This window comes from Rhamphochromis longiceps, linkage group LG3, assembly GCF_057381845.1.
Source record: "Rhamphochromis longiceps isolate RC_006_pf linkage group LG3, R_longiceps_female_GT1.1, whole genome shotgun sequence".
Classification (NCBI taxonomy): Eukaryota; Metazoa; Chordata; class Actinopteri; order Cichliformes; family Cichlidae; genus Rhamphochromis; species Rhamphochromis longiceps.
Window position 1 is genome coordinate 55,948,091 of NC_140559.1, and position 24,271 is coordinate 55,972,361.

At 40.6% G+C, this 24,271-nt stretch overlaps 2 protein-coding genes across 4 annotated transcripts; both read left to right on the top strand.

The window, feature by feature from the left end:
- The first annotated feature begins 1,867 nt into the window (after positions 1 to 1,867).
- ugt5g1 (UDP glucuronosyltransferase 5 family, polypeptide G1) lies at positions 1,868 to 17,164 on the top strand. 3 transcript variants are annotated; one of them, XR_014910266.1, is made up of 3 exons: positions 1,868 to 2,007; positions 2,808 to 2,884; positions 17,092 to 17,164. XR_014910266.1 is itself a non-coding variant. In XM_085400421.1 (3 exons), exon 3 carries the CDS (start codon positions 11,263 to 11,265, stop codon positions 12,850 to 12,852), a length of 1,590 nt encoding a protein of 529 aa, XP_085256547.1. In that variant the 5' UTR covers positions 1,868 to 2,007; positions 2,808 to 2,884; positions 11,260 to 11,262; the 3' UTR covers positions 12,853 to 15,609. The 3 variants fall into 3 exon arrangements, 2 of the variants coding, with proteins under 2 accessions (XP_085256547.1, XP_085256548.1); XM_085400421.1 differs by lacking the exon at positions 17,092 to 17,164 and adding an exon at positions 11,260 to 15,609; XM_085400422.1 differs by lacking the exons at positions 1,868 to 2,007; positions 2,808 to 2,884; positions 17,092 to 17,164 and adding exons at positions 8,593 to 9,101; positions 11,260 to 15,609.
- A 1,249-nt stretch (positions 17,165 to 18,413) lies between these two features.
- Positions 18,414 to 24,219, top strand: LOC146675364 (G protein-coupled receptor 4). Its single transcript, XM_085400424.1, has 3 exons — positions 18,414 to 20,478; positions 20,555 to 21,420; positions 21,568 to 24,219. Exons 2-3 carry the CDS (start codon positions 20,840 to 20,842, stop codon positions 21,989 to 21,991), a joined length of 1,005 nt encoding a protein of 334 aa, XP_085256550.1. The 5' UTR covers positions 18,414 to 20,478; positions 20,555 to 20,839; the 3' UTR covers positions 21,992 to 24,219.
- Positions 24,220 to 24,271: the final 52 nt, after the last annotated feature.

Sequence of the window (24,271 nt, forward strand, 5' to 3'; positions counted from 1 at the left end):
GGCGAGGCGTAACACAGGAAGGCAGCTTTTTGGCTGTACTCTAACAAGCCTGAGTTGTACAAAATGCTAAACTAAACTATGATTCAGATTATAAAGGAACACAGAATACACGGGCAAAAACAAAAGTAATATCCATGCTGCAGACTCTGTCATTACTTTCCTCCTAAGTACACAAACTGAAATCTGATTGTAGCAAAAATACAAGGGGGACCAATATGTCCGATCAGCAGACAGGCAGGCTTACAGTTCCAAGGAACTGGACTACTGCAAACCTGGTCTTGATTCCCATCCCTTGATGTAACACATCTCAAACTACTTGCAGGAACTTTTTCTGTACCGCTGTAATCTAATGCATTACTGATCACAGGTAACTAATAATGTGTTACTTGTTTTACACAGAGTAAGCTCCTCAATTATCTGCATGAAAAAAAAAATCAAAGGTGCCTTTACGCTGCACACTTGTGTAGCAAAAAGCTCACATGAGCCACTTCTGACGAAGTTGGAAAATGGAACAACTTCTGAGGAGAAAGTTGCATTGATCTATCTTTTTTTTTTTTTTTACATACAATATTTTCTTTTGTCTTGGAAAGATCCCAACAGCCCCAAACTCAGAAACTCTGATCTGTAACATGACGAGTAGCTTCAGAGCCTGTCACTGACATGTATGTCTGTTTATTGTTTCTTCATCCATGAGAAAGTCAGAGAGCTGAGTAATAGGCAAAATATGACTAAGTATCTTACGTGAGTGCAGGGATGAACAGAATATTTATCTTAAGTATAAAAATCCTGAGAGTAAAAGAGTTGCTTCAGAATTACTATAATAATATGACCTCTACTGGCCTATGGTGACTCTGCCAAAGTAAAGGATTCTAAAGCTTCCACCTGGGTCTCCTGCAGAGTTCTTTTTAAACTGAGGACCCTGGATGCAACAAAAATGGCATAATAATGGTAAATTGCTAAAGTAGCAAACCCATTTCTACCAAACTGTTTTAATTCAGCCACATTGGATGGCTTTTGAGCATGAACAGCCTATTAAAGGACATGACAAAGTTTCAATTATTGGCCCTAGTTAGTTTCTGAACATATGCTTATTTAGCATATTGCTAAAAAACAACAACAAAAAACCCATTTTGAATCTTAGATGCTTCACCAGTGACTTGGCTAAGTCATGAACCTTAACTGGGACCTGGATAGACTCTTGGAGTAATTATATAATTATATTATATTGCACTATAGGTAAACTGAGCGGATAATCAGCTTCTAATTACTTTACGAACATTTGCTTATTGAATGTGGGGTTCAAACAAAAACCAGTCTGAATCTTAGGTCCTTCACCAGTGACTCAGTTTTTTCCTGTACCTTTTAAACAGACAGGCCAGGTCAAGTCAGTATGGAGACGAGAGGTAACTCTGAGTTCTGTGGTTGTTATTGAATGTGGGGTTCAAACATTCATTCAGTGCAAATGTACTGTTTATAAGGTTTGTTGCAGGTTTCCCCAACTCTCTGTGTAATTTGAAGAGCAAAGCTTTTTGCCAGTGTTTTGACTGGTCAGTAAGTTCAGAATGCACTAATTAAATGGCAACCCAATTCCATTAGGACAGTTAAAAAAATGTCTTACTACTGACCTAACTCCTGTCTCATAAGTGACTAGAGTTTTGTACAAAAAGTTAATTTTGCTCAGTAGACTTTGAGAATCAGAATAGAAACCTGCTGAATTGGGCTCTCACATGGATAAGACTGTCACTAAACCGTCCTCTAGAAAATGATTAATAAGGTTGAGCAAATCAGGAGAGAAGGTGAGGGGTAATTTTGTACTAAACCAAACAAAATTCCATCTGATAACCAGCAGACACCTGGATGAAGGAGAAGAAAAACGATAATATGTGACATATTTAAAGCACAACCACAGAACTCCGAGTTACCTCTCGGCTATATACTGAATTGACCTGGCCTGTTTGTTTAAAAGGTACAACATGTTTTTGGAAGTCAAACTTTTGGAAGAAATAGGTAAGTTCTATTATAATTTAACAATATGTCAGCCATAATACAACTTTATTTGTGTATTATTTCAGCGCTTTACATGTCACTGTCAGTGGGGATTTTATACAGTGTAATGCACAAAGGTGAACGCAACTATTTGAAATATGTTTAAAGATTAGAGGGTGGATGTGTGAAGAATTCCAGCCACCGATTATAGACTGTTGGAAAAGTGAAGTCTGAGGGACTATATATTTGTATAGCCCCCTAATAGCGCCTTTAATAAACTGTTTAATATTAATGTCTTATATGATTGAATACTCATTTTGCTATATGGACATTAGTGTCAGGAATAACTAGGAATGGGATTTGAAAAGATTTCATGATGCTGCTGTGTGGTAGGCAATGGACTCAAAATTCAGAGCTCTAGAGGCGAGGCGTAACACAGGAAGGCAGCTTTTTGGCTGTACTCTAACAAGCCTGAGTTGTACAAAATGCTAAACTAAACTATGATTCAGATTATAAAGGAACACAGAATACACGGGCAAAAACAAAAGTAATATCCATGCTGCAGACTCTGTCATTACTTTCCTCCTAAGTACACAAACTGAAATCTGATTGTAGCAAAAATACAAGGGGGACCAATATGTCCGATCAGCAGACAGGCAGGCTTACAGTTCCAAGGAACTGGACTACTGCAAACCTGGTCTTGATTCCCATCCCTTGATGTAACACATCTCAAACTACTTGCAGGAACTTTTTCTGTACCGCTGTAATCTAATGCATTACTGATCACAGGTAACTAATAATGTGTTACTTGTTTTACACAGAGTAAGCTCCAGGATGTCACGGTCCGCTGTGACAGACCGTGCGGTGGTGTGTATGGTGGACCCAGGTGCGAACACAGGTGAGCAGACGGGAGTGAACTTTAAACAAAAGCGAGCCTTTTATTGTGGCTGATGACAAGGTATACAAATACAGCAGGGATAGCGTGGCTAAACAGAAACCTAAACTGGGAATAACTAAGGTAAAGCTATGACTAAGAATGCAATAGACCGGGCATGGAAACATAGAGGGTGGAAACACAGACGACGCGACACAGACTACATGAAACACAGAGACTAAATACACAAGAGGGATGATCAGGGGAAGTGGCTACACATGGGAACACAGCTGACACAGATAAACATAACAAGACATGGCAGGAGTAAACAACACTGACGGGAGACTGTCAAAGTAAAACAGGAAGTACACAGAGGTGCAAACAGGAGGAGAGAAAGAGCACGGGCATAGTGGGCTGGGGAAACATGGAAATGAAACACGAGGGGAGATGAGGGCTCACAGATACATAGAGGGGCACACAGGGGATAAGAGTCACAAGGGGAAGTCAAATAAGGAACAACATAACAGGACAACTCAGGAAACATGACCTAAATAAGGAACGAAATACAAAAATACAAGGAACTGAGAATACTGGGCCCACATGGCCCAGGACCATGACACAGGAAGGCAGCTTTTTGGCTGTACTCTAACAAGCCTGAGTTGTACAAAATGCTAAACTAAACTATGATTCAGATTATAAAGGAACACAGAATACACGGGCAAAAACAAAAGTAATATCCATGCTGCAGACTCTGTCATTACTTTCCTCCTAAGTACACAAACTGAAATCTGATTGTAGCAAAAATACAAGGGGGACCAATATGTCCGATCAGCAGACAGGCAGGCTTACAGTTCCAAGGAACTGGACTACTGCAAACCTGGTCTTGATTCCCATCCCTTGATGTAACACATCTCAAACTACTTGCAGGAACTTTTTCTGTACCGCTGTAATCTAATGCATTACTGATCACAGGTAACTAATAATGTGTTACTTGTTTTACACAGAGTAAGCTCCTCAATTATCTGCATGAAAAAAAAAATCAAAGGTGCCTTTACGCTGCACACTTGTGTAGCAAAAAGCTCACATGAGCCACTTCTGACGAAGTTGGAAAATGGAACAACTTCTGAGGAGAAAGTTGCATTGATCTATCTTTTTTTTTTTTTTTTTACATACAATATTTTCTTTTGTCTTGGAAAGATCCCAACAGCCCCAAACTCAGAAACTCTGATCTGTAACATGACGAGTAGCTTCAGAGCCTGTCACTGACATGTATGTCTGTTTATTGTTTCTTCATCCATGAGAAAGTCAGAAAGCTGAGTAATAGGCAAAATATGACTAAGTATCTTACGTGAGTGCAGGGATGAACAGAATATTTATCTTAAGTATAAAAATCCTGAGAGTAAAAGAGTTGCTTCAGAATTACTATAATAATATGACCTCTACTGGCCTATGGTGACTCTGCCAAAGTAAAGGATTCTAAAGCTTCCACCTGGGTCTCCTGCAGAGTTCTTTTTAAACTGAGGACCCTGGATGCAACAAAAATGGCATAATAATGGTAAATTGCTAAAGTAGCAAACCCATTTCTACCAAACTGTTTTAATTCAGCCACATTGGATGGCTTTTGAGCATGAACAGCCTATTAAAGGACATGACAAAGTTTCAATTATTGGCCCTAGTTAGTTTCTGAACATATGCTTATTTAGCATATTGCTAAAAAACAACAACAAAAAACCCATTTTGAATCTTAGATGCTTCACCAGTGACTTGGCTAAGTCATGAACCTTAACTGGGACCTGGATAGACTCTTGGAGTAATTATATAATTATATTATATTGCACTATAGGTAAACTGAGCGGATAATCAGCTTCTAATTACTTTACGAACATTTGCTTATTGAATGTGGGGTTCAAACAAAAACCAGTCTGAATCTTAGGTCCTTCACCAGTGACTCAGTTTTTTCCTGTACCTTTTAAACAGACAGGCCAGGTCAAGTCAGTATGGAGACGAGAGGTAACTCTGAGTTCTGTGGTTGTTATTGAATGTGGGGTTCAAACATTCATTCAGTGCAAATGTACTGTTTATAAGGTTTGTTGCAGGTTTCCCCAACTCTCTGTGTAATTTGAAGAGCAAAGCTTTTTGCCAGTGTTTTGACTGGTCAGTAAGTTCAGAATGCACTAATTAAATGGCAACCTAATTCCATTAGGACAGTTAAAAAAATGTCTTACTACTGACCTAACTCCTGTCTCATAAGTGACTAGAGTTTTGTACAAAAAGTTAATTTTGCTCAGTAGACTTTGAGAATCAGAATAGAAACCTGCTGAATTGGGCTCTCACATGGATAAGACTGTCACTAAACCGTCCTCTAGAAAATGATTAATAATGTTGAGCAAATCAGGAGAGAAGGTGAGGGGTAATTTTGTACTAAACCAAACAAAATTCCATCTGATAACCAGCAGACACCTGGATGAAGGAGAAGAAAAACGATAATATGTGACATATTTAAAGCACAACCACAGAACTCCGAGTTACCTCTCGGCTATATACTGGCTTGACCTGGCCTGTCTGTTTAAAAGGTACAGGAAAAAATATATCACACAGTATCTCGGTTTGAGTAACACTTTTTGGAAGTCAAACTTTTGGAAGAAATAGGTAAGTTCTATTATAATTTAACAATATGTCAGCCATAATACAACTTTATTTGTGTATTATTTTAGCGCTTTACATGTCACTGTCAGTGGGGATTTTATACAGTGTAATGCACAAAGGTGAACGCAACTATTTGAAATATGTTTAAAGATTAGAGGGTGGATGTGTGAAGAATTCCAGCCACCGATTATAGACTGTTGGAAAAGTGAAGTCTGAGGGACTATATATTTGTATAGCCCCCTAATAGCGCCTTTAATAAACTGTTTAATATTAATGTCTTATATGATTGAATACTCATTTTGCTATATGGACATTAGTGTCAGGAATAACTAGGAATGGGATTTGAAAAGATTTCATGATGCTGCTGTGTGGTAGGCAATGGACTCAAAATTCAGAGCTCTAGAGGCGAGGCGTAACACAGGATGTCACGGTCCGCTGTGACAGACCGTGCGGTGGTGTGTATGGTGGACCCAGGTGCGAACACAGGTGAGCAGACGGGAGTGAACTTTAAACAAAAGCGAGCCTTTTATTGTGGCTGATGACAAGGTATACAAATACAGCAGGGATAGCGTGGCTAAACAGAAACCTAAACTGGGAATAACTAAGGTAAAGCTATGACTAAGAATGCAATAGACCGGGCATGGAAACATAGAGGGTGGAAACACAGACGACGCGACACAGACTACATGAAACACAGAGACTAAATACACAAGAGGGATGATCAGGGGAAGTGGCCACACATGGGAACACAGCTGACACAGATAAACATAACAAGACATGGCAGGAGTAAACAACACTGACGGGAGACTGTCAAAGTAAAACAGGAAGTACACAGAGGTGCAAACAGGAGGAGAGAAAGAGCACGGGCATAGTGGGCTGGGGAAACATGGAAATGAAACACGAGGGGAGATGAGGGCTCACAGATACATAGAGGGGCACACAGGGGATAAGAGTCACAAGGGGAAGTCAAATAAGGAACAACATAACAGGACAACTCAGGAAACATGACCTAAATAAGGAACGAAATACAAAAATACAAGGAACTGAGAATACTGGGCCCACATGGCCCAGGACCATGACACAGGAAGGCAGCTTTTTGGCTGTACTCTAACAAGCCTGAGTTGTACAAAATGCTAAACTAAACTATGATTCAGATTATAAAGGAACACAGAATACACGGGCAAAAACAAAAGTAATATCCATGCTGCAGACTCTGTCATTACTTTCCTCCTAAGTACACAAACTGAAATCTGATTGTAGCAAAAATACAAGGGGGACCAATATGTCCGATCAGCAGACAGGCAGGCTTACAGTTCCAAGGAACTGGACTACTGCAAACCTGGTCTTGATTCCCATCCCTTGATGTAACACATCTCAAACTACTTGCAGGAACTTTTTCTGTACCGCTGTAATCTAATGCATTACTGATCACAGGTAACTAATAATGTGTTACTTGTTTTACACAGAGTAAGCTCCTCAATTATCTGCATGAAAAAAAAAATCAAAGGTGCCTTTACGCTGCACACTTGTGTAGCAAAAAGCTCACATGAGCCACTTCTGACGAAGTTGGAAAATGGAACAACTTCTGAGGAGAAAGTTGCATTGATCTATCTTTTTTTTTTTTTTTTTTACATACAATATTTTCTTTTGTCTTGGAAAGATCCCAACAGCCCCAAACTCAGAAACTCTGATCTGTAACATGACGAGTAGCTTCAGAGCCTGTCACTGACATGTATGTCTGTTTATTGTTTCTTCATCCATGAGAAAGTCAGAAAGCTGAGTAATAGGCAAAATATGACTAAGTATCTTACGTGAGTGCAGGGATGAACAGAATATTTATCTTAAGTATAAAAATCCTGAGAGTAAAAGAGTTGCTTCAGAATTACTATAATAATATGACCTCTACTGGCCTATGGTGACTCTGCCAAAGTAAAGGATTCTAAAGCTTCCACCTGGGTCTCCTGCAGAGTTCTTTTTAAACTGAGGACCCTGGATGCAACAAAAATGGCATAATAATGGTAAATTGCTAAAGTAGCAAACCCATTTCTACCAAACTGTTTTAATTCAGCCACATTGGATGGCTTTTGAGCATGAACAGCCTATTAAAGGACATGACAAAGTTTCAATTATTGGCCCTAGTTAGTTTCTGAACATATGCTTATTTAGCATATTGCTAAAAAACAACAACAAAAAACCCATTTTGAATCTTAGATGCTTCACCAGTGACTTGGCTAAGTCATGAACCTTAACTGGGACCTGGATAGACTCTTGGAGTAATTATATAATTATATTATATTGCACTATAGGTAAACTGAGCGGATAATCAGCTTCTAATTACTTTACGAACATTTGCTTATTGAATGTGGGGTTCAAACAAAAACCAGTCTGAATCTTAGGTCCTTCACCAGTGACTCAGTTTTTTCCTGTACCTTTTAAACAGACAGGCCAGGTCAAGTCAGTATGGAGACGAGAGGTAACTCTGAGTTCTGTGGTTGTTATTGAATGTGGGGTTCAAACATTCATTCAGTGCAAATGTACTGTTTATAAGGTTTGTTGCAGGTTTCCCCAACTCTCTGTGTAATTTGAAGAGCAAAGCTTTTTGCCAGTGTTTTGACTGGTCAGTAAGTTCAGAATGCACTAATTAAATGGCAACCCAATTCCATTAGGACAGTTAAAAAAATGTCTTACTACTGACCTAACTCCTGTCTCATAAGTGACTAGAGTTTTGTACAAAAAGTTAATTTTGCTCAGTAGACTTTGAGAATCAGAATAGAAACCTGTTGAATTGGGCTCTCACATGGATAAGACTGTCACTAAACCGTCCTCTAGAAAATGATTAATAATGTTGAGAAAATCAGGAGAGAAGGTGAGGGGTAATTTTGTACTAAACCAAACAAAATTCCATCTGATAACCAGCAGACACCTGGATGAAGGAGAAGAAAAACGATAATATGTGACATATTTAAAGCACAACCACAGAACTCCGAGTTACCTCTCGGCTATATACTGAATTGACCTGGCCTGTCTGTTTAAAAGGTACAGGAAAAAATATATCACACAGTATCTCGGTTTGAGTAACACTTTTTGGAAGTCAAACTTTTGGAAGAAATAGGTAAGTTCTATTATAATTTAACAATATGTCAGCCATAATACAACTTTATTTGTGTATTATTTTAGCGCTTTACATGTCACTGTCAGTGGGGATTTTATACAGTGTAATGCACAAAGGTGAACGCAACTATTTGAAATATGTTTAAAGATTAGAGGGTGGATGTGTGAAGAATTCCAGCCACCGATTATAGACTGTTGGAAAAGTGAAGTCTGAGGGACTATATATTTGTATAGCCCCCTAATAGCGCCTTTAATAAACTGTTTAATATTAATGTCTTATATGATTGAATACTCATTTTGCTATATGGACATTAGTGTCAGGAATAACTAGGAATGGGATTTGAAAAGATTTCATGATGCTGCTGTGTGGTAGGCAATGGACTCAAAATTCAGAGCTCTAGAGGCGAGGCGTAACACAGGATGTCACGGTCCGCTGTGACAGACCGTGCGGTGGTGTGTATGGTGGACCCAGGTGCGAACACAGGTGAGCAGACGGGAGTGAACTTTAAACAAAAGCGAGCCTTTTATTGTGGCTGATGACAAGGTATACAAATACAGCAGGGATAGCGTGGCTAAACAGAAACCTAAACTGGGAATAACTAAGGTAAAGCTATGACTAAGAATGCAATAGACCGGGCATGGAAACATAGAGGGTGGAAACACAGACGACGCGACACAGACTACATGAAACACAGAGACTAAATACACAAGAGGGATGATCAGGGGAAGTGGCCACACATGGGAACACAGCTGACACAGATAAACATAACAAGACATGGCAGGAGTAAACAACACTGACGGGAGACTGTCAAAGTAAAACAGGAAGTACACAGAGGTGCAAACAGGAGGAGAGAAAGAGCACGGGCATAGTGGGCTGGGGAAACATGGAAATGAAACACGAGGGGAGATGAGGGCTCACAGATACATAGAGGGGCACACAGGGGATAAGAGTCACAAGGGGAAGTCAAATAAGGAACAACATAACAGGACAACTCAGGAAACATGACCTAAATAAGGAACGAAATACAAAAATACAAGGAACTGAGAATACTGGGCCCACATGGCCCAGGACCATGACACAGGAAGGCAGCTTTTTGGCTGTACTCTAACAAGCCTGAGTTGTACAAAATGCTAAACTAAACTATGATTCAGATTATAAAGGAACACAGAATACACGGGCAAAAACAAAAGTAATATCCATGCTGCAGACTCTGTCATTACTTTCCTCCTAAGTACACAAACTGAAATCTGATTGTAGCAAAAATACAAGGGGGACCAATATGTCCGATCAGCAGACAGGCAGGCTTACAGTTCCAAGGAACTGGACTACTGCAAACCTGGTCTTGATTCCCATCCCTTGATGTAACACATCTCAAACTACTTGCAGGAACTTTTTCTGTACCGCTGTAATCTAATGCATTACTGATCACAGGTAACTAATAATGTGTTACTTGTTTTACACAGAGTAAGCTCCTCAATTATCTGCATGAAAAAAAAAATCAAAGGTGCCTTTACGCTGCACACTTGTGTAGCAAAAAGCTCACATGAGCCACTTCTGACGAAGTTGGAAAATGGAACAACTTCTGAGGAGAAAGTTGCATTGATCTATCTTTTTTTTTTTTTTTACATACAATATTTTCTTTTGTCTTGGAAAGATCCCAACAGCCCCAAACTCAGAAACTCTGATCTGTAACATGACGAGTAGCTTCAGAGCCTGTCACTGACATGTATGTCTGTTTATTGTTTCTTCATCCATGAGAAAGTCAGAAAGCTGAGTAATAGGCAAAATATGACTAAGTATCTTACGTGAGTGCAGGGATGAACAGAATATTTATCTTAAGTATAAAAATCCTGAGAGTAAAAGAGTTGCTTCAGAATTACTATAATAATATGACCTCTACTGGCCTATGGTGACTCTGCCAAAGTAAAGGATTCTAAAGCTTCCACCTGGGTCTCCTGCAGAGTTCTTTTTAAACTGAGGACCCTGGATGCAACAAAAATGGCATAATAATGGTAAATTGCTAAAGTAGCAAACCCATTTCTACCAAACTGTTTTAATTCAGCCACATTGGATGGCTTTTGAGCATGAACAGCCTATTAAAGGACATGACAAAGTTTCAATTATTGGCCCTAGTTAGTTTCTGAACATATGCTTATTTAGCATATTGCTAAAAAACAACAACAAAAAACCCATTTTGAATCTTAGATGCTTCACCAGTGACTTGGTAAGTCATGAACCTTAACTGGGACCTGGATAGACTCTTGGAGTAATTATATAATTATATTATATTGCACTATAGGTAAACTGAGCGGATAATCAGCTTCTAATTACTTTACGAACATTTGCTTATTGAATGTGGGGTTCAAACAAAAACCAGTCTGAATCTTAGGTCCTTCACCAGTGACTCAGTTTTTTCCTGTACCTTTTAAACAGACAGGCCAGGTCAAGTCAGTATGGAGACGAGAGGTAACTCTGAGTTCTGTGGTTGTGCTTTAAATATGTCACATATTATTGTTTTTCTTCTCCTTCATCCAGGTGTCTGCTGGTTATCAGATGGATAAATAACCTTTTAGTGAATGCTAAAAGGTTATAAGTTACTGAGGTCACAAGTCTGATTCTTTGTTTCTATTATTTCTTCCAGGAAATGTCCGGTCTTTCCATCCCTCTGTTTGTGACAGTGCTCTGCTTCCTGCTTCTCAGCCCCCCTCCATGTAGCAGCAGCAACATTCTGGTAGTCCCTGTCGATGGTAGCCACTGGATAAACATGAAACTTATCCTTGAACAGTTACACTCCAGGGGCCACAACATCACAGTTCTGCGCTCTGCAAAGAGCTGGTACATCCCTAATAACTCTTCCATTTATACTTCTATTAATATAAGCACGGTTGTGGATGAGTCAGACATTAACTACTACAGCAAAATGTTACCAGCTGTTATGGAATGTCGCACTTATCCTACATTTATACGCACGCTCTGCCAACAGTACTTGATCACACCCTTGTTTGATCAGGTTCACAAGATCTGGGCCAGATCAGTTGCTACAATAATAGAAGACACAGTATTTATTCAGAAGCTACAGGATACCAAGTTTGACTTAATGTTAACTGACCCTGGTATGACAATAGGGGTACTTCTTGCAACTTACCTCGAGCTGCCTATAGTTTTTAATGTGCGCTGGATTAATACTGGAGAAGGTCTTTTCACCATAGCTCCCTCTCCTATCTCATATGTCCCTGTGCCAGGAAGTGAGCTCCATGATCAGATGGACTTTCTGGAAAGAATCAAAAATATGCTGCATTATCTTTATAATGTCATTGAACAGCACTTGATCATAAATCCTGCCTACTCAGACCTGCTCCAACGACACTTCCCTCCAGGTACTGATTTGCTGTCTTTACAGCGTACAGCTGATATCTGGCTGTTCAGGGCAGATTTTGTCTTTGAGTTCCCTCGGCCCACAATACCAAATGTAGTATATATAGGGGGCTTCCACTGCAAAAAGGCCCAGCCACTCCCCGCTAAGCTGGAAGCATTCATGCAAAGCTCCGGAGATCACGGGGTGGTTTTCATGTCTCTGGGGACATTTATATCAGCCCTACCTCGGAAGGTCACAGAGGCCATCGCTGCTGCTTTTGCTGAGCTCCCTCACAAGGTGATTTGGCGTTTTGTGGGTGAAAAACCTTCATCTCTCGGAAACAACACCCTGCTGTTGGAGTGGCTACCTCAGAGCGACCTCCTGGGACACCCCAAGACTCGTGCCTTTGTGGCCCATGGAGGCACCAATGGCTTGTATGAAGCCATCTACCACAGTGTTCCTGTTGTGGGCCTCCCCCTCCTCTTTGACCAGTTTGACAACTTACTCCGGCTGAAGGTGCGTGGTGCAGCTCGGGTTGTGGAGGCCTACTCACTGACCAAAGAAGACTTCCTGGGCGCTCTCAAGGATGTTCTTGAGAATCCCTCTTTCCACACTAACATGCAGCATCTGTCCCAGCTACACCGTGACAAACCAATGACTCCAATGGACACTGCCATCTTTTGGATTGAATATGTCATCAGGAACAAAGGAGCACCTCACCTACAGTCAGCAGGTTTTCATCTGCCTTGGTATTCCTACTTCTGTCTGGATGTGGCTGCTTTAACCATAGCCATAACTGGAATTTTCATCTGGGCTTTGGTCTTTGTCTGTAGGCTCCTCTGCTGCCGGAGGTCAAAGAGAAAAATGAAACCAGAGTAAATGAGCCAAACATGATGCAGTCTTTGCAACGTTTAGCTTGACAGAGTCAGTGTCACATGATTAGTCTTTACAATAATTTCTCCCTTAAATTTTTGCTTTGACTAAAACTGCATTTGCCAGAAATTTACAAACAGTTTAGAACAGCGAAGATTTGAATTACCCCCACGGAAATTTGTCATTTAGGGTGAATACTTTTACTTTACATCATAGGATATCTTTTTATATCAAAAGATATCTTCAAAACTTAAAGGGGACCTAAACCTCCCTAAACCTAAACTTCTCAATACATCTTGATTGACCAGCAGAGGAAATTTGGCAAATTTTTCAAGGGTGCCACTCACTAACTTGACTCTTGTCTTTCTTTCACTCCCTTTAGGCCAAATTCATTCTGATTGGCTGCCCCTCATAAACAGAGGGTTTAACCCTTTAAAACCGGTCGGAGCGGGAACGCTCCGTTTTGCGTAACTATTTTTGAATCGCTGTTGAACTGGAACCACGTAAGCTAGCGCAATCATTTTTTTGCATATAAACCGGAGGAGTTGTACTTACATGTTATGCCATTAGCTTGTCCTAGGTCACCGTTTCCTTCCACATATAGCTTTGCAAAAATTGCATAAAAAGCACTTGCAGCAACAAAAAAAATAATATTCCAGAAACACGCTTTGCCGATCCGATCAGCTGTTCACCACACTTCCCACGCTGGAATAGACGTCAGTGCGAACTATTGTATGTCTGCCATTACCTGGCCGAAACCAGAAATGACGTCATTTTTGCGGAAAATGTATTTTTTTTTTTTTTTACCTTCAGGGCCTTATAAGCCTATACTGGTGTTTTTAAAAGTCATGTTTGACTTTATGCTTTTCTGAATAGTTTCTGGGATGCTTAGAACTCAAATTGCACTGCTGGTAATAGTTTATTTTGATTCACATGCTGTTGTTTTTGCACATTTGCATTATAATATTTATTTTTGTTTTTCCTGCAGTATATAAAAATGAAACTATGGAGACACTCAAAATCAATTTCCTGTGGTTGGAAACTATTTTCTGCAACTTTTCTGTATTAACAGTTTTGAGGGATAAACCTCTTAAATTTCTCTAACTAGAAATATATGTGAAAAAAAAAAGATTTTCAATTTTTTTGTAGTTTATTGCACTTTTTTTGCAATTTATGTAGTTTCTATGGACTTAATGCATAGATATTATTAAAATTTGGGCTATGACGGTTGTATTGATGTATAGCAACTTGAAATGCTCCCAAAAATGGCACTACAGCATGTAAAAATATAAAGATAAGCTCTGGCGGACTTGGTTCTATGGTAGGTCTTAAAGGGTCAAACAATGAAAGCAAACAAGATGAACTCTTTCCAAGCTTTAAGCTTTTGTGAAAAGGAGCTTTTTGACATAGTTGTGCTCTTTGCATAGTTTTAGGCTGAAGTTTAGAGGACTGCAAACTGCAGTGTACGTGAGAGCGTTACATGTGGCAGCAGTTGGTGTGAAATTCATACTCTCTCTTTGAGTCACATCTCAGACAAATGCAGACACACAGGCAGGGTTTCAGATTCAATATGAGTTACACTATCATAACGCCATCATCATGTTGACAAATGTAAGCAACTTATATTAACAGTCAAAATACTACACTTATATTATACGTAATCAGATTGTAGTATAGTACTTGTAGTATTGTTTTTTTCAGTGAGACAACTGTATCAATGTCTGTTGAGTTTTTTCTTTGAGATTCTAAATTTGGAAATACCCTCAGACCAAGTCAGGTAGAGACACTGCTCGATAGAGGAGAACATGTTCCAACATATGCTGTTAAACTGTTCTGCAACACTTTATGGGCCTCTACTGTACTTATACCAATTGTTATGCCGCGAGGAGCGGTGAGGGAAACATCAGACTTCACTCAATCTTAATTGAAGTAATTGTTTTATTGTCTCTTGCCAACATCATGCACATACAGACAGCAACTTCTCAAAATGACTCCCAATCCATTTCCTGCTCCCTTTAAATACTCTAAAGACACGCCTTCTTAATACAGACTGGCCTATAAAAGAGCTGCAATTGAGGCAGGCCTCCTCTTTACTGGGAAAACAAGATGGCCACCACAGAGCTGTACAACAGCGGAACAAATAAAACAAATCGTCTTACGATATGACAAAAATCATGGACAATCCATAGAAAAGCCGCACCTTACTAAAAGCCGCAGGGTTCAAAGCTTGTGCAAAAAGTAGCGGCTTATAGCCCGACAGTTACGGTAGTTATTTTGTACTCTACTTCACCACTTAAACCAATTTATACAACGCGCATCATTCACCCATTCAGACACATTCATACAATGACTAAGTGATCTATCTGACATTCACATGCTGATCACCACATCAGGAGCAACCTGGTATAAGTATCTTGCCCAGAGATACTCTGTTAGTTGGAAGATCAGTGGCTTCTCTTCTCCGGCCCTAATGTCCAAGTATTCTCAGGCAAGCTACTGAGCAAACAATCTCCCCTAATGCATGCAGTGGCATGTAAGTGTATACGTGATAAAAATACCTGAAAACCAAAGATTAAAACACAATATTACAGTTTTTCTCGATTGCTTAAACACTATAACCAGGCTTTTAAACTAAAATTTCAAAACCGTAACGCTATTTTTCAAAAAGCTCACCCATTTCCCTGAACTATAAACACTATTCCCTGCTTTGACACATGAGTCAAATTTGGTGAACTGTTACTGCAAAACTCTACACACAAATCCCTACATTTTTCAGTGCTTACACCATGTAGTCATTTAGAAAGCACTAGCATTCAATAATGTTAACTTACAGTTTTTTCTGATTGCTTAAGCACATTTTTTGTAACTATTGGCTAATTTTGCAAAACTCTTCACACAAATAAGAAAACCTGTCACCCAATCATCAAAACATTGTAGTTCTCTTGCAAAAGCAAACACAGCTAGACTAACTCTTCACACCTTCGTAAAAATGGTGTTTCCGTATCAAACAGTACACACAAGCCATCATCTACTAAGCACACAATGCGCCAACTGCACACTGATGGTATGAATACAAAACACATCTGGCCTTTGCTTTCTCTGTGCACAAGGTAGGCTATGTCAGTTTGAGCTCATACTTCTGTCATAGATCCATAAGCATAGAGGGATCCAAACTTCAAGTACTGGTGTTTATTCAAACACATCAAAACAAACACAAGTGTTCATTTCCAAGTATAGGATTATTTGCAATCGCCATAATGACTATATGGGTTACTTGGTCTGCAGTGAACATGCTTCCTCTGCCCCCAGCATCTGGTCATCTAGCAATTCTGTAAAGTAACAATTTCAGTATTTTTACATCAATGGTATTGGTGTGTTTCTCATTGGCATATGGCAGTGCTACAAGTCTTTGTGCGAAGTGACTGTACTAACCGATTCTCATTTCAAGATGTCCTTATGGTGCTTGCTACAGTGTAGCGGCTCGAGTTAGGCTGGACCCGTTGGCCAGCTACCCTCAGGGTCATTCCACGGTTGATTACATGGTCCACTATTGTAGCTCTGATGTCATCAGTAATTCTATTTCTTACTCTTCCTACCCTTCCTCTCCCCCCTCCTCATTTTCCTCTCCCCCCTCCTCATTTTCCTCTTGCTCCTCCTTGTCCTTGTCGTCCTCTTCATCCTACTTCTTCACCTCCACGTCCTCTTCCTCGGCCTCCTCTTCTTCTCACTCTTTCTGCTCCCTCCATTGTACTCCGCACACACAGCTTACCTGTATTATAGTGCTTAGGCAGATTGCAAAGTGAACGAATTATCTAAAAAAGTTTTCACATGTGAAAGTGTGCCAGACAGTTGGCAAATTAGTGTTAATGATAGCCATACATGTGTATACTTTTGCTAGGAGTGTGTTGGAAATTTGGTAATTGAGTGTTGTGCAGTGAATTGTGCCTACAGTTTTGCAAAGTGTGTGTTACAAAATTGCAAACTGAGTGCAAAGCAGTTTTTGTGCTTTTAGTTTTGCAAACTCAGTGAGTGGTTTTGCTATAAGTCTGAATAGTTTTAGAGATTGTGCTACAGGAATCACAGTTAGGGTTTAAGCATTCAGAAAAAACTGTAAGTCAGCATAGCTTGAGCTCAATTAGCACACAATTAACCAGGTGGAAACACTAGGAGTCAAAATTTATCACACACCAATCAGAACCTTCGAATGTGTGACAGTTACAGTAATGAGTGCTTCTATTTTTGTAGGACACAGAGACGACCACCTGGTGGAGGCAGGTTAAGGCTTTTGTCGGAGGGGCAAGAGAGGGAACTTGTAAACATGGTAATTGCAAATAATGTAATCCGCCTGCAAGAGATTCAAAGGAGAGTGATTGAGGATGATCATCTTTTTCGAGGCATAAATGCCATCAGCCTCTCCACAATTGACCGCATCCTCCGAAAGAATCAATTCCGGATGAAACAGGCATACCGAGTCCCTTTCGAACGAAACTCTGACAGAGTGAAAAACCAACGTGTGGAATATGTTCAGGTATGAGTTTTGATACTGTATAAAGTATTGTGTACCATCACAGCATGGCAGTTTATGCTGCCATTTCAGCACTCTTGAACTGTGGTTCAGGGTACCGATTGACTCTACTGTGTTATGTGTTTTGCAGAGAATCTTTGAGATTGAAGGACGGCCTGTTCCCCATGAAATAATCTTTGTGGATGAGGCAGGTTTTAACCTGACCAAAAGAAGGAAAAGGGGGAGGAACATAATTGGCCATCGGGCTATTGTAAATGTCCCTGGTCAGCGTGGGGGGAATGTCACTATGTGCACAGCCATCAGCCAACGAGGGGTACTCCACCGCCATGCCGTACTAGGACCCTATAACACTATGCTTCTCCTTGCTTTTCTTGATGGTTTAAGACAACATATGTTCCAGCTGGACTACAGGGAACCAGCACAGCCAGAGCAGCCTCACTACGTTGTTGTGTGGGATAACGTCAGCTTCCATCGCGCTGCTCTGGTTCGTGACTGGTTTACCAATAACCCAAGGTTTTCTAATATCTTTCTGCCTGCATACTCTCCCTTTCTAAACCCGATAGAGGAGTTATTTTCGGCATGGCGGTGGAAAGTGTATGACCGAGAACCTTATGTCCGTGTTCACCTCCTTCAGGCCATGGAAGAGGCCTGCCTAGACATATCAGTAGATGCATGCCAGGGGTGGATCAGGCATGCAAGAGGATTTTACCCCCGCTGCCTGGCTAGGGCCAATATAGCCTGTGATGTGGATGAGATTCTCTGGCCTGACCCAGACCAAAGACAAGATGCTGAGGTGGAATAATGTTTTTTGGTGTGTGTTGTACTGTATAGTACATGAATGACAATGTGCTACTGTACATACATTGGTTGCGTCTTTTGTGTTTATCATGTGAAAAGGTTTTTGAAGGGGAGAACCATAAGCAACCTAATTGTTTTGGAACTATTGTTTTGAATTAATTGTACCAGTGTGCAAAACTCTGTTGTAGTGTGTGTGTTTTTGAGGGCTTGTGTTTGATGTCTGAGGGCAAAGTTTGGTTTTTCAGCAAGAGTGAATAGTTTTGAGTGTAGAGCTTCATTTTGACCTGGAAATAGGATGTTTGGGAAATTGAGTGAGATGTTATGGATTTGTGTTTACTGTTGTGAGAATATGAGGCATAGTTTCAAGAAATGTGTTTTAGCAATCGAGAAAAACTGTAATATGTGTGTGTGTGTGTGTGTGTGTGTGTGTGTGTGTGTGTGTGTGTGTGTGTGTGTGTGTGTGTGTGTGTGTGTGTGTGTTCTGGTTCTTCCTATCTTGGTGGGGAACAAAATCTGAAATTTACTATACTGGTGGGGACCAACAGCCCTTGTGGGGACCAAAATCCAGGTCCCCATGGGGTTGAAGGCATTTTTCACACTCAGAATGTGGTTTTAGTGTCAGGGTTACAATTGGGTTATGGTTAGGTTTAGGGTAACGGTTAGGGTTAAGCATTCATTTTTGATGGTTAGGGTTAGGATAAGCAGCTAGGGAAAGCATTATGTCAATGAGATGTCCCCACAAGGATAGCAAGACCATACTATGTGTGTTCATGTGTGTGTGTGTGTGAATAGGTGAATGTGACAAATTGTATCAAAAAGCACTTTGAGTGCTCTGATTGGCAGAAATACACAGCCTACCAGGGTTTATGGAGGACTATTTAGAGTGACTGCTTCTGACTTACAATCTGTACAGTACATGGCTCCCATCTGTCTTTATGGCCAGTCATGTACAAAGAAATATGAAGATCTTTATTTGGAGCTCTGGAGAACCTATGTACTTTCTAATTTATAAATAACAAACTTGTGTTATCTGATGAATCAAAGTTTTGTGACATTTAAAAGAAACAAAAGTGAGTGATTAGGCTCCCCTCCCTCTGAACCCATGTGGTAAAAATACCAAGTAATACCTATTGTTTCAATACGCCCATTCTTCAGTCAAACAATTTCAATTGTGTACTCTTTTTTTTCGGTCTGCACTGTATGAAAAAAGTTCCTCGGAGCCAAAGTGTAAAACATTTACTGACTACAAATTATTAATTAAATCAGTTGGGGAAGAAGCTTATTCTTCTTTTACCCTGCAATAAATTTTACCACAGTATTGTGTTTGGTTTGGTAGGTTTGTCTATCTGCACCTTTTTTGCTGTGGTTTCAACCTTCTCTCTCTAACCTACACAGAATACACAAACCTACGCACACTTACTGTTTTGACTATATTTGTGAGAACATTTCTCTTCACTCTAACTTTCTATTCCTATTTCTATTCCAGCCCTATAGTAATTCCAGTCTTAGACATCACATCAAGTCTTAACACTTAATTAACCTTTTAAAAGTGAGTCCAAAAATGAGAGCTTAGATATCGTCTCTAGTTTAAAACGTTCTGGCCCTCACAATAGCAGAAGTAAGTTCATACACGCACAGTTATATTTTCATGTCTTTAGAGGACATATGTTGGCTTTCATTCATTTCCTGAAGACTTAGATAAACACTAACCTCAACCAAAATTTCCTTAACTGATCAGTTATAAATGATCTAAAATCACCCTAAACGTTATCTAAAACCACAAAACGTGGTGCTTTGATAAGAGAAGAGTTTAACTCTTTTAAGGCATGAAAAAGAACTGTAGCTAATGAATACAATTCCACACGACATACCTAATAGTTCGTTCGGTGTTGTTTAACAGCATGTTTAGAGGTATCACAGCATATGGGTTAACATGATTGATGGATTGTAGCTGGAGACCAGCTACAATCTAAAGAATTCTTTGGGAATTCCCATCAGCGGACACATCGATCCCTGCACTCACTGTGCCTGTCCATGCCTAATCTTTGTGGCTGCTGTAGAAACAAGAAAGACAGAGGCTCAGAAAAAGTGGGAGCTTGTTTTTGTTCTGGGACAGAAAGGCGTTCTCCTGCCTCAGGATGTTGCCTTTAAAGCTGAAGAAGTGGGTTTCCTGTGGAGGAAACGATCACAGAATAGACAAGGCTGGGTCGAGGCAACGTGTTCCCAACATTGCTTGAGCACAGGTCACCCGGCTGCAGACTGGGCTGCACACTATTTGTGGAATAAAGTCAGTCTCAAAGCTCTGAGGGGTGAGTACAAAGGATTTAAGCTTTTTTATGGGTTCAGTCTTCATGCACTTAAAAACTCATGGCATCTGTTTTGCAGGTTTTCATTTCCACCAATGGATCTGGGATGCTCTGAAGCCTGGTTGAGTGACAGCTTCAAAAATGAGGGTGATTTTTTCCACAGCAGAGTGGCTTTATGAATCTTGCAGAGTGGACACGTGTGATTAGGAAGAATGCACCTGAGAACAGAGTCTTCCTTTCTTCCTCTCTGCCTTGAGTGAATGGATGGGCTTTCCTACATTAACTCACTGTTCTGTGAGTGTGAATCAACGTCTGATTGAGATCACCTCAAGTTTCCCATGTGACGTGTTTTACCCTCAGAGACATGTCCAACGATACCTGCAACCTCCCCTTAGACACGGACATATTTGGACTGACCTGTATTTATGGCCTCATCTTCACTCTGGGTCTCCCCAGCAACCTGCTGTCTCTTTGGGGATTGTACCACCTGGGGCGCTCAGGTGGCGGAGGCTGTCAGCTGGTCTACATCCTCAACCTGCTGCTGTCAGACTTCCTCCAACTGCTCACACTGCCCTTATGGATTCTTTACCTCCAGGGTCCACACCAGTGGCCCTATGGCCAGCTAACCTGTGAGCTAGTTGGCTACGTGTTTTACGTGAACGTCTATGCAAGTGTCATGTTCCTGTGTCTGATAGCTACAGACCGCTGCCTGGCTATTGTTTACCCATTCAGCAGCCGCAGGGTGCGAACAGTCAGAGTAGCAGCAGTGTCAGGTGTAGCGGTGTGGATCCTAACCTTCCTGTTCTGTCTGAGTGGGCTGCTGCCATCTGTGTTCAACTCTGACAGACTGCTGTGCTTGGAGCAGTACCCCGTCAGCCGCCGATATGCTCAATTTAAGATTGCCACTGTGGTTCTAGGCTTCTTGTTGCCATGTGCCATCCTAGGGTGAGTTAATACCAAAATCTACATGTGCACATATGTTTCTGATTTAATGTTTTCTAGATAAATCGGATATTTCCCTGTTCTTTTGGAACGTTTTGTATATTAGATTAAAGGCTGGTTTCTGATCTCCAAATCTGTTTCCTCCCTCAGCTACACCTCAGCCCACATTGGGGTGACACTCAGGCAATCTCCATCCCTCTCCGCCCATGAACGGCACAAAATCGTAGGAATTCTGGTCGTGATTACTGTCAACTTCATTGTTGTCTTTGGACCCTACCACCTAGTAGGTGGATACAGGTTTGTATCCTTGCTGCTGACTGATGATCCATGTGAACTGGAGCATTCACTTTTCCTCATCTATCGCCTGTGCTATGGTTTGACCAGTCTGAACACTTTGCTGGATCCCCTCTTCTACATCTTCCTCTGCCCTGATGCTCGGCTAGAGCTGCAAAGGTCCCTGCCCTGTTTGGGAAGAGGGCAAAACCCAAGCAAAAGCATGACTCTTAGTACCAGAGCTCACCCAGACACCAAGAGGGTGAGTGAAAATAGACAGAGTAACCTTCTAGCAATATAGTTTGGACTTGACCACAATCAAAGCAATTGCACCACCCAGTGGGAAGACATATGTTGAGTTTATGCCTCGCAGTGTTTCCACCTTTTCATCTAAAGAATTATTTGGGCATTCACAGTTTCTCATCTAGATACTGCTTAAAGGTAGGAGAGAAAAAAGATATTTTTGCGCAAACAGTGACTTCAGCTTACATGTAACTCAGCTGAAATATGGAAATTCAGTTTCATATTTGTCAAAAGCGCACATCCATAACTACTGTGAGTTTATGAAGCAATTGTTTTCTGCTGCTCAGTTTACGATCATTAAAAACTGCATTTAATCACACGTGTGCTGTCAGTAATTTTAAAAATAGAGAAGGTGTGAATCACTATGGAAACACAAGATTGTGGTTATATAACGGTAAGCAACTAGTCATACGAAGGTGCCAGGAATGCTTTTCTTTTCTTTTATTCATTTTCTAAAATGTCATTTTACTGCTAAAAGGTATTGACAGTATATGAGTGAGCGCTAAAGTAAACGTGCAATACACTTTTTCTCATAAACAGCTTGAGCAATTTCATCATAAAAGGAAACCGAATGTTTTGCATCTGAAAAAAGAACGCTGGTGTAGGCACTTACAGCTGGTGATAACATCTAGTGAGAAACACATTACACATTTCTTAAAAAGTCTAAGGCTCGGTTATTTACAAAGCAAAAAAGCGTGTATTACTTTAAACTAAATTGACATTTTCATCAAACACCCTCAAAACAAGAGAGGTACATAGAATGGGGAAGTTTTTGCAAATTTAGTGACATACTGCACATGACTGTATAATAATGCTAACTAAACTGTTTTTTCTTGCTAGAGTACAGAAATTACATCACATATAATTCGCTAAATATAAGGAATACAAATGAGTCTAGGACTTTGTACTGAAAAGCTAAAATTAAATGATAAAGCTATCTTTCTCTATTTTTATGCAATATCTCTATGTCAAGCACAGGGAAGCACTGATAGATATTTTTACTGAAACAGGGACGGATGGATATTTTGTAACAAGTGTTGTATTGGCATTGCAATACTTATTTCACAATCATCCCCACACATAATTTCACTAAGAATATGCAAAAGTTTTAGATTACACGTCTGCAGCAGATTAGACCAATTACTGGATGTCTTTAATCTGAAAAGATACCATTAAGAAGCAAAGAAAGTTTGTAAAAGGACATGGAGTGAACTTTGCTCTTTGTGTTATGAAAAAGAAAGGCCATTTCTAAAATTTAATTATTTTGAAGACAAATGTCTGCTGTCATTGTCTAAATACATGAAGAAGCATATGAAACCCTGCCAGTGGCGGACTCCCTCAGACATCGGTGCGTTGGTGGTTCTTTGTGTCCGGGGGTGGGCGTCCAGGTACACACCGGCTCACTCCTTGGCGGCCGCTTATCGGGGCCTGGAGCCTGGGGCTCGCTCGGGCCACTTCGGAGGTGGGGTGCCCCCGGCCTCTCGGCCTGGGGCTCGGTCACTCAGGCACGGCTGGCTGCCAGCGGAACTCATGGGCGCGTCACTGCAACTCCCCCTGGCTTCTGCTCCGCGGCTGCTGAGTGAGCCCTCATCTGGGACTCTCCTCAGCTCTTTCTGGGACAGTGACGCGGCTGCCCCTCTGTTGGTCTTCCTTGGTCTCTTGTGTTCTGGGGGCCTCTGGATGTCTGGAGTTTTGATCTCCTCCATACCTGCTTCATGCCCTGGAGGACGGGGCTGTGGCCCCCCACACCCTCTAGCAGATCATTACATGAAGGAACCTTTTAAAAAAAACAAAAAAAACAAAAAAACAAGCGCGTCCATGCTCACAGGTGTACACACGGGTGATCACACCCACAAACTACACCCTTTTTGGCTCCTACCTCAAAGCACACTGTGTTCTGTTGATCTTATGTGCTGCACAATAATGTTTAATTTTTAGTATTTACTGTCATATTCCCATATATCATTGTGATGTTGTTTATTCTATTACTCTTGTTCTCTTCTGCTTGTTTTCTTTTTTCTTTCTCAACAGGTGATCCAGGTGATTGATATATGCATTTTTTTTTCTTTTCTTTCTTTTTTTTTTTTGCTGCCCATTCTGTTGGTTTTTGTTTTTTGCCCTTCTCCCCCGTCCCTCTTCTCAGCTGTTTCTCTTTCCCTCTTTCTTTCTCCCCTTCTTTCCCCCAGTCAAGTCTGTCCCGTATTCAGTAAGTGAAAATAAAATAAACAATAAAAGGTGAATCAAATGGACCATTACGGCAAGGCTGGGATGGTCAATT